General features: G+C 41.3%; 1 protein-coding gene across 1 annotated transcript in view; it reads left to right on the forward strand.

Moving 5' to 3' along the window:
• The window catches only part of LOC137416499 (striated muscle-specific serine/threonine-protein kinase), a 248,988-nt gene that overhangs the window by 119,858 nt on the left and 116,919 nt on the right, over nt 1-12,211 (forward strand). The window contains exons 13-17 of the mRNA XM_078785165.1: nt 5,669-5,781; nt 8,781-8,949; nt 9,073-9,157; nt 11,542-11,742; nt 11,894-11,954. Of these exons, the coding sequence (XP_078641291.1) occupies nt 5,669-5,781; nt 8,781-8,949; nt 9,073-9,157; nt 11,542-11,742; nt 11,894-11,954 (629 nt within the window). The remainder of the gene's footprint in view (nt 1-5,668; nt 5,782-8,780; nt 8,950-9,072; nt 9,158-11,541; nt 11,743-11,893; nt 11,955-12,211) is intronic.

Consider the following 12,211-nt stretch of genomic DNA (forward strand, 5'->3'; position numbering starts at 1 on the left):
ATCATGTTTAATATCCACTAAATGATTTCCGATATAGTGCCAAGCTAAATGTTTGCCCTGACACCCATAAATGGGAAAATTCCAAGATGGCCACCTCACAAATTGCGGAAATCTGTGAAGTTGCTTATCTTCGGCAATTCATGACATAAAAACATGAATGAAATGTCCTTTTCTGTTTTGAGACACAAGGAATGTAATGGCACCATCACTTATTCTAAAAAAATTAATAAATAAAATGCATATAAATCTTCATGAGGATAATTGTCTACTAAAATTGGCTGTTCCCAATAAAAATACAGCTTTTTTGATCCACTGGTATCCAATCCAACCTGTCCAGGTTTCAGAAACCTGACAGCATGCTGGATAACATCCATTGAATGACGAATCATAGCCACAGATTTGGAATCATCAGGGGCCAATGACAGAAGTCATGTGATGGTAACGTCAAAGTTGCCTGATTGCTGTGAATTTGCATGGAATGCAGCCCAGGAGATTGAATGAGTGATGCTCTGGTTCTCCTTGCTTATGAGCAGCTTTGTTGTTTTTTGCCACTTCCTCTCATCTTCGAGGGCAGTCTTTACATGATGGGCATCACCCGTGAGAGTACCATTACCAATGGAAGGGATGAGAGCTTACTCGTTCCTCCCTATCACAGGAGTCAAATTTGTGTACGACTCAGGTCGTGACAGGCCTGCTTGCTCGCATGCCCAGGCTTCAGTGTAACTCTTTTACGTTCACCTCCAACTGTATTCGTTTTCTTCACATACTTATTCTTCCGGCTGCTGACATTGTACAGCTTTACTAGGCACTGAGAATGATATTTGGCATCCTGTGCCACGAGGACACCAGAGCTAAGTTGTGCTGTCAATTTCTGATCTTGTAGTTTCAGTGCACATTGTTTGATGCACTGAGTAAGTTTCGGCGTCATAACATATTGAAGAGGTCGAGATTCTCTTCCAAATTTGTACCAAAATAAACATTTGTGACATTCATGAGGACTTATGACATCTCTATGTGTCGCCTGTCAACAGATATATGGGCGATCTTCTGCCTCACTTGTAGATGCAGCAGTTCCTAGTACTCTTGCCAGTCGACTGATAGAACACTTCAGGTGACAGGATGTATGACATTGAACACGATTTCTGGACAGAGTGGTCGCAATGCCATCTCCTTCATCAAGCTGGTATGTCTACTGGCACTGGCTGCTTGCCAAGTTCACGGGAATTTGTCAAATTGTCACCAGAATTGTCATAGCCAGCTGCAACATCTTTCCATTTAGAATTTGCTGGACACAGAAGTGGAGCGGAAGAATGTTCTTGACACAAGTCACACAGGATCCAATCAATAGTATATGGTGTCTCTTATATACGTATATGACTGCAGACTCTCACTGTGAAGAAGCTTGCACCTCTTCTTTGTTGACATGATGCAGGCTCCATCTGCTCAGCCATCTGCAAAAAAAAGAAATAAAAAATACTTGATTCATAAAATTAATAGCTGTGCATGTTTTTAGAATAATGATGGTGGCATTGGATTCCTTGTGTCTGAAAACAGAAAAGGACACTTCATTAATGTTTTTATGTCATAAATTGCCGAAGATATGCGACTTAATGGATTTTCACAAATTGTGCGGTGGCCATCTTGGATTTTTCCCCATTTATGGGCATCAGGGGAAATATTTAGCTTTGCACTATATCTGATGAAATCATTTAGTACATATTAAACTTGAGCCATATCAATTTTGATGCTTTTACCACAAAAGCCACAATTTTATCACACATATGCCCCACTAATATTCAACTTACTCAAGATATAATCTCTAGTCTCTAACTCATCCTTTTGTGGTTGTGGTTTGCTACATATTTAATGCAGTAATTCCTTGCTTAACACGGTAAATGCGTCCCTGAAAAGTACCGTGTCAAGTGAAATCGCGTTTTGCGAAAACTATTTTCCCATAAGAAATAATGTAAAATGTGAGGGTTGTGTGTGATAGAGAGATAGAGACAATGTTTTGTTGTTTCAGGTGTTCAATCCAGGTACTCACCAGCCTTTCCATGTCTTCTATTGGGGTTGTTCGTGCAGACTTATTTTCATAAGCACTTAAAGGGATAACACTTTTGCAACTTGCTTTGATTTTATCGGCATTTGCACGGATTGTCCTTAATATGGATTCAGAAAGACAAAGAGTGCGTCCTTTGTCCTAAGCATGTTCACCTTTTTCATATTGCTCTGATACTTCTAATTTAACAACCAACGAAATAGATTTCCTTTTTTTCTCGCTCACTGAAGCACTATTATCAATGGTTGGTCGCTTACCACTCATGGTTTCAATGGATGGCACTGATAAACCAGATAAAAAGTTACGATGGTCGAGTACGTGTCACACAGCAAGATGGCGGGCATGCGAGTTGTATCGTTCCATGATGCGCAAGAAAGGTCGTCGACCCCTGTTTAACAAAACCGCATTATAACGGGCACCTTCCGTGGTTGTGATTTGGGACTATGCTTTGTGACTATATTTTGTAACTGAGGCTTGTGACTTGGTCTAAAAGTGGTTTCTGAATGCCTTGTACGTACAGTGCTTGGTGAATCCTCCGCTGCCACATTACCTGATGCTGAACATTGTAAATTTGTTATAATACGTAGTTATTCTCGGCAACGATGTGTAAATATTAAAATCCATGCTCTATAAGTTTATTTTGTGGCAATCACATTCTTTATTAACAATGTTTACAAAGACCCACCGGCTGATCAAAGAAGTGCTTTTCAGAACAACCTTGTGAGAATCAAATGTATTAGTGAGATGGAAACTGTTGTTTCCAATAATATTGTAATGTATTGTTGGTTTAATGTGTGCCATATACCTGATTTGATTGTATAGTATTTTGTATCAGTGCTGAGAACATTCAGTACCACAGTCAAATTTAATGTTGCCCGACCATGTGGTGAACATAACAGAGGCTTACATGGCCTCCGATACACGTGGCAATGGGATGGTCTGTTTAGCATTTACATTTGAGCACTTACCTCATGAAGCTGGGATCCCTGTTTCTTTTCAAATCCCATATCTTGTGTTTATTTATCCATCGTCTACTAACTTTGTTTAAATTCATGTAAAACTTTGAGACCATTGATGTCTCCTAATGTCTTTGTTTTAAAGAGGTTCTTCCACGAGCCTTAGATCACTTTACAACTAGGACAACACTCTCGGTAGAGCGCATACCTCCATCAGGCCAAACAGTTTACCTTTTCTATCCACTGATAGGCTGGGTCTGCATCTGGACCTGAATCAAAATCTAATCGGCTTGTTCTTGTCACCTACCCAACTCATCCAACTCATCCACCAAGTTTCATCATCATACGTCTAAGACTTTTTGAGATATTGTGATATATATATATATCTATATATATATATATATGTATATATATATATATATATATATCTATATCTATATATATAAAACACAGTTTGTGTGTGTGTGTGTGTGTGTGTGTGTGTGTGTGTGTGTGTGTGTGTGTGTGTGTGTGTGTGTGTAATGTTACCGATAGACTCCTAAACGGCTTACGTGCTTGATATTTGGCATAGACATGGCCATTGAGCCTGGGACGAACATGGCCGAACTCAAAATATTTGACGATCCATATTTTTTATTCATATTTACCTCAGCGCATTTCAGCGCATGGAATCAACGGAATCAGAGCAGGTGGGCGTTGATTCGCTCAGAGCGATCACGTGATGACGCTATGACGCTATGAACGCTATGACGCTATGAACGATATGACGCTATGAACGCTATGAACGCTATGACGCTATGAAAAAAAAAATCGCTATGACGCTCAGAGCTCGCTCAGAGCGATCACGTGATGACGCTATGACGCTATGAACGCGATGACGCTATGAACGATATGACGCTATGAACGCTATGACACTATGAACGCTATGACACTATGAACGCTATGACGCTATGACGCTATGAAAAAAAAAATCGCTATGACGCTATGAAACGCTATGAACGATATGACGCTATGAACGCTATGACGCTATGAACGCTATGACGCTATGAAAAAAAAAATCGCTATGACGCTATGAACGCTATGACGCTATGAACGCTATGAACGCTATGACGCTATGAACGCTATGACGCTATGACGCTATGAAAAAAAAAAATCGCTATGACGCTATGAAACGCTATGAACGCTATGAACGCTATGAACGCTATGACGCTATGATGCTATGAAAAAAAAAATCGCTATGACGCTATGAAACGCTATGAACGCTATGACGCTATGATGCTATGATGCTATGAAAAAAAAAATCGCTATGACGCTATGAACGCTATGACGCTATGAACGATATGAACGATATGAACGCTATGACGCTATGAACGATATGAACGCTATGACGCTATGATGCTATGAAAAAAAAAATCGCTATGACGCTATGAACGCTATGACGCTATGAAACGCTATGAACGCTATGAACGATATGATGCTATGACGTTATGGAAAAAAAAATCGCTATGACGCTATGAACGCTATGACGCTATGAACGATATGAACGATATGAACGCTATGAAACGCTATGAACGCTATGACGCTATGATGCTATGATGCTATGAAAAAAAAAATCGCTCGCTTTGCCAAGGGGCTCGCTCACCCCCCGTTCCCCTCCCCTCCCCTTTCCCCTCCCCCACCCCTCCCCTTTCCCCTCCCACTCCCCTCCCCCACCCGGCAATGCCGGGTACTTCTGCTAGTATATATATAATGGTTTGGTGGATGTGTGGAGTATCGTTGAGAGAGAGGAAGACAAATGATGAATTGCGAAAGATGATGGGAATAGAGCCTGTGATGGATGCTGTGAAGAGGTACAGGTTGAGATGGTTTGGTCATGTGTTGAGGAAGGATGAAAGTGACTGGTTGAGATGGAAATGAATGTAGAAGGAAGTAGAGGACGGGGAAGACCGAGAAAGACTTGGCTAAAGATGGTGGAAGAAGAAATGCGGGCAAGGGGGTTAACAAGGAGATATAAAATAACCACCTTCAGAGGCCATTTTCCCCCGCAAAGCGGGGGTTGGCCCTTTTCGGGAACCGTGGTTGTTGTTGTTTTTCGGTCCCCTATTTGAAGCAATGTTTTACGGCCGGATGCCCTTCCTGACGCCAACCCTTTTTGCCGCCTTTAACGACAAACAGGGAATTACCAGTGGTTAACAAGGAGAGATGCAGAAAATAGGGCAAAATGGAGAAGATTGTCATGGGGACTGCAAGGCTAACCCCCGCTCTAGCAGGGAAAATGGCCTTAAAATGCATGTTGTATGTATGTATATATAAATATACATATATCGTTTCTGGCCCCATCTCTCAATTGTGAAGGATCATGTAAGAACTTCTTGTATCCGGATCCGGATCTTCACTCAAATCTAATCAATTAGTCCTTGTCATACACCCAAACTGTTCACCAAGTTTCATCCAAATCTGTCCATAACGTTTTGAGATATCCCGCTCACAAACATACAGACATACAGACAAACAGGGGTGAAAAGATAACTTCCGCCCACCTTTCTGGTGAGGTAATACATTGCTGTTAAAATTCCAGTAAACTCAGACTGTGTAACCTGGGCATCACCTAGCTCCGATGCCATCTTCCATCCTCTTGTGTGGCTTCCCTCAGAACCACCACATTTTGAAGACATCATGGAAGACGTGGAAGCAGTGTGTGGACAGACGGCTCACTTCACGGTGGTTGTTGAGGGAAGACCACTACCAGATGTTCTGTGGTTTAAAGTAAGCTCCAAGTAAATGCTTGCATGAGTGAGATGGCTGAACCCAAAGTTTACTTGAATAGTTATTTTCACTTTAATACAGTGAATATTACATTTTCCATCTTGATTCCTTTTTTGGCATGCTTGTTGTCCATACTGACAGTAGGACTCTGGATTACTAAAGAGGGGGTAATATGGACACCTTATCTACTTAGCTCGATGAGTGATACTGTATCTATAAAAGAAAAAATTCCCTTTTTAAGGCCATTTTCCCTGCTAGAGCAGGGGTTAGGCTTGCGGGCCCCATGACAATCATCATGGTTCCCTTTTTGAGGCAATGTTTTCATGGCCGGATGCCCTTCCTGACGCCAACCCATTAGTCGTCTCTTAAGACACGCAGGGATACGGTGTACCTATTCTAAACCGGGGCACACACCGGCAATTGATACTGTACCTGTTAATGTTTTATTTATTTACATGATAACAACCATCATTCACCTTTTTTTCTTGAAGTACATTGTACGGTTCTGTACAGTAGTAATATATTGCTAAATCTTTTCTTGTTTGTAAGATAATCCGAGGATGAAATTCTGCATTCCAAGGAGGAGGGTAAGGAGGAATGGCTTATTTTATGGTGTTTGGAGTTAAATAAGATGCAGACATTGCAGCGAGGATGCAGTTGTTTGAAAAACTATCTTTAATAAAGAAATCCATATCATTTATCTTGTTTATTTACAAATATTTTTATTCTCCAGCATCTTACATACATTGCAGCTACGCCTCTTTAGTGGTGTGGTGTTCTCCAATTGAAGAAAAATTCATTTATTCATCTAACTAACTCAATCAAGGTAGTCCAGTGCGGTGTTTTTTTATTATTCGTATGACTCAGCTCAAGACTGGTTTATTATTCGTGCCCTGACCGTAGGCCGAGTGGCCGAGTATTGCGATGTGCTTGTTTGTGTGCTTGTTTGTTTGTCGGCAGAATAACTGAACAACTAGGGCAGCGAGAATCGCCACATTTGACACAGAGCTTCATATTGTGAAAATCTCGGACGAGTGAAACTTTGAGCGCACAACAAAGTTATATAAATGATATAAAGAAAGTTGAAACAACTTAACAATATGCATTACGGTGATGCTGAAATTTGAGTGAATAATAACAAAAAACATCAAAATGCTTCATTTCACTCATTTTAAGCGGAGATTCAAACCCAATTATCCAACGCTGAGCTTCGTAGCAAAGCGGAAGTGATTTTTTCTCATAGCATATATAAGCATAAAGGATGGTTGATTACCATGGTTTTTGCTTACTTCTAAGCAGATGGAAGATGACCTCGGGAAATGATAACGTGAATAGAGCAGAATGTTTATGAAGTACACCATGCTGTCTCTTAATTAAAGCTGTCAGCAACGCGACGGGTACTTTTCACTTTTCCTAGTGTAACAAACACACACATACAAACACACCCACACACACACATTCAAAACAAAACATACCTGGATGACATGCATGCTTAGCTGATTCAGCCTTCAGTCAAATTCTCCAGTATCATCCCGTTTCAGCCCTTCAACTTTGATACAGTCCACCGAGGTAGGCCAGCAGAGACAAACATGCACCTACATGTTGCAATTGCCTGTGCATACATACATATATACCACCACCCACAGCCACTCAGGGCACAACACAGAGAAAAACTAGATGGTATTCATGGACTACTTACCCTGCGCAGTCAACTTGGTGCAAGCTAACTCTTCTGTTTTTGAAGGTTTTTTTTTTCCTTCATCCAATATGTCTGCCAGACCACGTGTGTGATGACATAACAAATTTCTATTCTCAATGTCATCATTAACAACACTTATTCCCCATGCGGAGTTCTTTACAATGAGCCACGTTTCAAGTTTTTCCATGAAGCAGTTTTGGAGATATAGAGGTGCAACGTTTTTCGGTTTTTACAAGATGGCACCTGTACCACGTGACATATTATGTCTTAATTATCATTAAAAAATTATATCGGAGGAGGTGCTCCTATGGTGAAAATTTAGTGTATATCAGACCAACAGTTGCAGATAAAAAGAAATGAATGCTAATTGGATAAAGCGTTATACTTGTCGAATTATGATGTCATAACAAGGGCACCAATTACATAATCATTAACATATCTTATTCCCCATGAGGAGTACTTGACAATGAGCCTTGTTTCAATTTTTTCGGTTTCGGTTGGGCGGTTTTTCGTTTGGGCGGTTTCGGAGATATGGAGGCGTAACGTTTTTCCAAAATGGCGTATGTGCCACGTGACCTATGATGTCATAATTATGACAAAAAAAATTATACTGGCGTATGGTAAAATTTCATGTCAATCGGACCAACGGTTGCCGAGAAAATGATTTTTAAAAATGCAGACACTTACACCACACGTACGGATGCAACCGAATGCCTAACCCTGCTATTTTATTTGTGAGCGCTGGGTAATAACACCACATATACATATTTATACGTCTTTCACTGTCAAATACACTACACCTGAAATAAATGCTGGGGCAATGGGAACCACCAAACAACTAGCCTCACAACCTACACCACTTGATCTGCCTCCATAAACTTCCTCCAAATCCAGATTGAGTCTTTCAGCGCTACCTGAACCACTTTTCTCACACATCTTTCCTCTTGCTTTCCCACTTCTTCGAAGTCGTGCCAGGAAGACATGACCTACTAGTTACCAACATATCCTCTGCACCCCGCATATCAAATGGCTGACAATATACAGAATGTGACAACCCTTCTCCCTACACTCTACATCCTAGCTTGCTGTACCTTCCGCTTTTACTCTCATGCATCTCCTCCATTTTCTCCTCCCATGGTACTGATAACTCTCCGAATAGGAACTGCCTGGTTTCCCGTTGTGTTCCTTTCTCCACCATTGTAAAGCTTGTTGGAAGATCCATGTTGGTCAGGCACAAATTGCACCTTCGTTCTAGTTAACTGAGTGAGGCAATGATTTAAAAAATTCCCCTTCCTACCAGGATGACGAGTTACTCGCCGAGAGCAACCACCTGAGCTTCGTTTACGAAGACAGCGAGTGTTCCCTGGTGCTGCTGAACGTGACAGAGTCCGACTGTGGTGTGTACACCTGCACCGCACGGAACATCGCTGGAGAATGTTCCTGCAAAGCGGACTTGAGCCTGCATACAGGTACACATGGCAGGTGAAAGGACTTTAATAGCTTTTTTTCCACACAAACTGTGAGTTTGATTAAAGGTACCCCTTTAATCAATTAAAAAGCAGAGATTGTGCTCATTTTGATTTTACTGGCAGAAAGGGAGGAAGTCACCGATGAGGAATTGCTCAGGAGAATGCGGCGCCTTTTGGACTTTTTCGATGTGAAGGAAGAGATCGGCAGGTTTGATTTATTTTACATATAAGACGAATATTATGCTTTATTGTTATACTTTATTATTATACTTTATTATTATACTTTATTATACGTTCCTCCATCCTCTCTCTCTTTCCCCCCATCCTCTCTCTACCCCCTCCTCTCTATCCCCCCTCCTCTCTATCCCCCCTCCTTTCTATCCCCCCTCCTCTCTATCCCCCCTCCTTCCTCTCCCCTCCTCTCTTATTCTCCTCCCCCTCTCTCCCCATCTCCCTCACACACCCCTCTCTTTATATTCCCATCTGCGAAACGACAGGTGGTATTTGCTAGTAATGAATAATAATAGTCCTTGCACTATTCCCTGAGATACCCCACTACTTACATCCTCCCAACCAGATATCCTCCTGTTCACAACGACTCTTTGCTTACTATCATAATCCAGTTTTCCATTCATTTAGCTTCTCTACCAGCCACTCCACAAGACCTCACTTTGCTCACAACTTTCTATGTAGTCCCTTCTCATTTGCCTTCTCAAAGTCGAGATATACTACATCCACTGCACTTCCATCACCCAATCAGTTTGAAACTGCCTCATAGAACTCCAGTAAATTTGTTTGAGGACTTTCCTTTCGTAAATCTGTGCCGACTGCTTTTAATTAGTTAGAAATAATTTAAATGGTTCCCTATCGGTTCCTTAACTAATAGTGTAGCAGCATAGCAAACCTGTTGTGCATTTTGTGATACAAGCACCAAATTTGGCACAAATGTACATTAATATGTTGCGAACATTTTCAGATATTGGGCCACTTGAAATTCTGCAATTTTTTTTTTCAAATTTTTTCAAATTTCGTAATTTCAAATTTTTCGGGTGACACCGTCACAATTTCGGTCTTCGAGGCCGGCCGATATAGTGGGGCGGCTTAGCCCAAATATTCAAAAGAATTGTGCATTTTGTGATACAAGCACCAAATTTGGCACAAATGTACATTAATATGTTGCGAACATTGTGTGGTCAGCAATGAAGACGAGAGTCTGAATTACATGTATGCAAAAGACCTTGTGAACCAGTGAAGCAAATACACGGGTAAGCATGAATTAAATCTAGGGCATGATATAATTTCCATGATGTTTACCTCTACACTCAATGGTGGAAGGAGGTAATGTTTTGATCCCAGCTTGTCTGTATGTCTGTTTGTCTGTTAGTCCACAAAATTCCAGACAAAGCTTGTAGTAGTGGTAGTTGTAGTGGTAGTGGTGATAACAGAAATTGTTATATAGAACTGAACTTATATTATTATTATATGCAGAAAATAACTTCATTTCTATATGCCCTGCAGTGGACAGGTTAATTGGTTTATGCACTGAAGGGGTCACCCTGGTGTGCACTGCTGTGTTCTGCCTCACTGAGTTGTTCAGGTATGATGTACTCAGCACAAGCTTCCGGTCGGCCCGGAGGTGGGGGTGCGGGGCCTGTCACGGAACGTCAAAACAAACGGCCTGCCGGGGCCGCCCAAAAGTCGGGCGTGAGGGGCGCGTCCACTAATGGAACGCCTCTCGCTTCCCAGATCGAGGGCCACGTGGTCAGGAGAACCTCGTCCCTTCCGGTCACACTTTGCCTATCGGCCGGCCTCGAAGACCGAAATTGTGACGGTGTCACCCGAAAAATTTGAAATTACGAAATTTGAAAAAATTTGAAAAAAAAAATTACGGAATTTCAAGTGGCCCAATATCTGAAAATGTTCGCAACATATTAATGTACATTTGTGCCAAATTTGGTGCTTGTATCACAAAATGCACAATTCTTTTGAATATTTGGGCTAAGCCGCCCCACTATAATGACTTCAACACATTTACCACAACTGCAGTCAATCTGACAGGTCGAAAGTTTCCCAATTCTAGATTATTTTTAAAATAACGGTGTTTCATTTGCTCCTCTCCAATCCTCCGGTACCTGTCCTGACTCCAATAAGCTATTAATGATATCCGCTAACACCACTCTTATCTGCTATGCCACCTCCCTCAATACTCTTGGGTGCATATTATCAGGGCCCTGGAGCATTAATATCCCTTAATTTTTTTTCTAGATGTTTCCTCACTTCCTCTACTCCAACTGGGATCTCTTCTAAAAGTCCTTGCTGACTTCCAAGATGTAGATACTCTCAGCTATTGGAAGTTCCTCTGACTGTTCCTGTGTAAATGTAGAAGCAAGCTTCGTCTTCCTTTAAAGTTTCCTTTCCTTTTCAACCATTTGTAGTTGGACCTGTATGTCAGGTCACTTTTCCAAACAGTTTTGTTTTTGAGTACAGTACTTAAACCGGTGTGATTTGTTGGATAATGGCTCGGTTGCAATTGTACAGTTCAAAACTTCACCCTCACGTTGTTGATCACTTGCGTTCTTCATTCCTGCACAGGGGCGCATTTTCCGTTGTAAAGCGGGTGGTGGAGAGGGCAACGGGGGCACAGTTTGCTGCCAAGTTTGTGTCGTGTGGTGCAAAGCACAAGGCCGAGGCTCGAAGAGAACTGCAAATCCTCTCACAACTCGATTACAAACACATTATCAAGCTCCATGATGCATTTGAGACCAAGAGCCGACTTATCCTCATCACCGAGCTGTATCCTTCCTCTGGTGCTGTCTTCATACCTTTCCTCGAACCGTTATGGTCCTTCACCCACATTATTTGTTTCAGTAGAAAGAGAGAACCGGCCAAACTAGCACTGGCATACAATGTGCACCATAAGCAGCGTCATCTTAACTCGCATCAGATGTTTCACAGAAGAGATGTTCGACAGGCTAGTAAAGAAACACTGCATTCGAGAACTTGAGGTAATTTTGGTATTTACAACCTTATCATTGTGCTACTGTCATTCCAACAGTACTATGTAATCCATTTCATTATATAAGAATTTATATATAAAATCTATATAAGATGGAGGAAATAATGGACGGAAAATGTGTATGTATGTATGTATGTATGTATGTATGTATGTGTGTATGTATGCATGTATGTATGTGTGTATGTATGCATGTATGTATGTGTGTATGTATGTATGTATGTATGTGTGTATGTATGCATGTATGTA

This window comes from Myxine glutinosa, chromosome 10 (genome assembly GCF_964187855.1).
Source record: "Myxine glutinosa chromosome 10, kmMyxGlut1.1, whole genome shotgun sequence".
NCBI lineage: Eukaryota > Metazoa > Chordata > Myxini > Myxiniformes > Myxinidae > Myxine > Myxine glutinosa.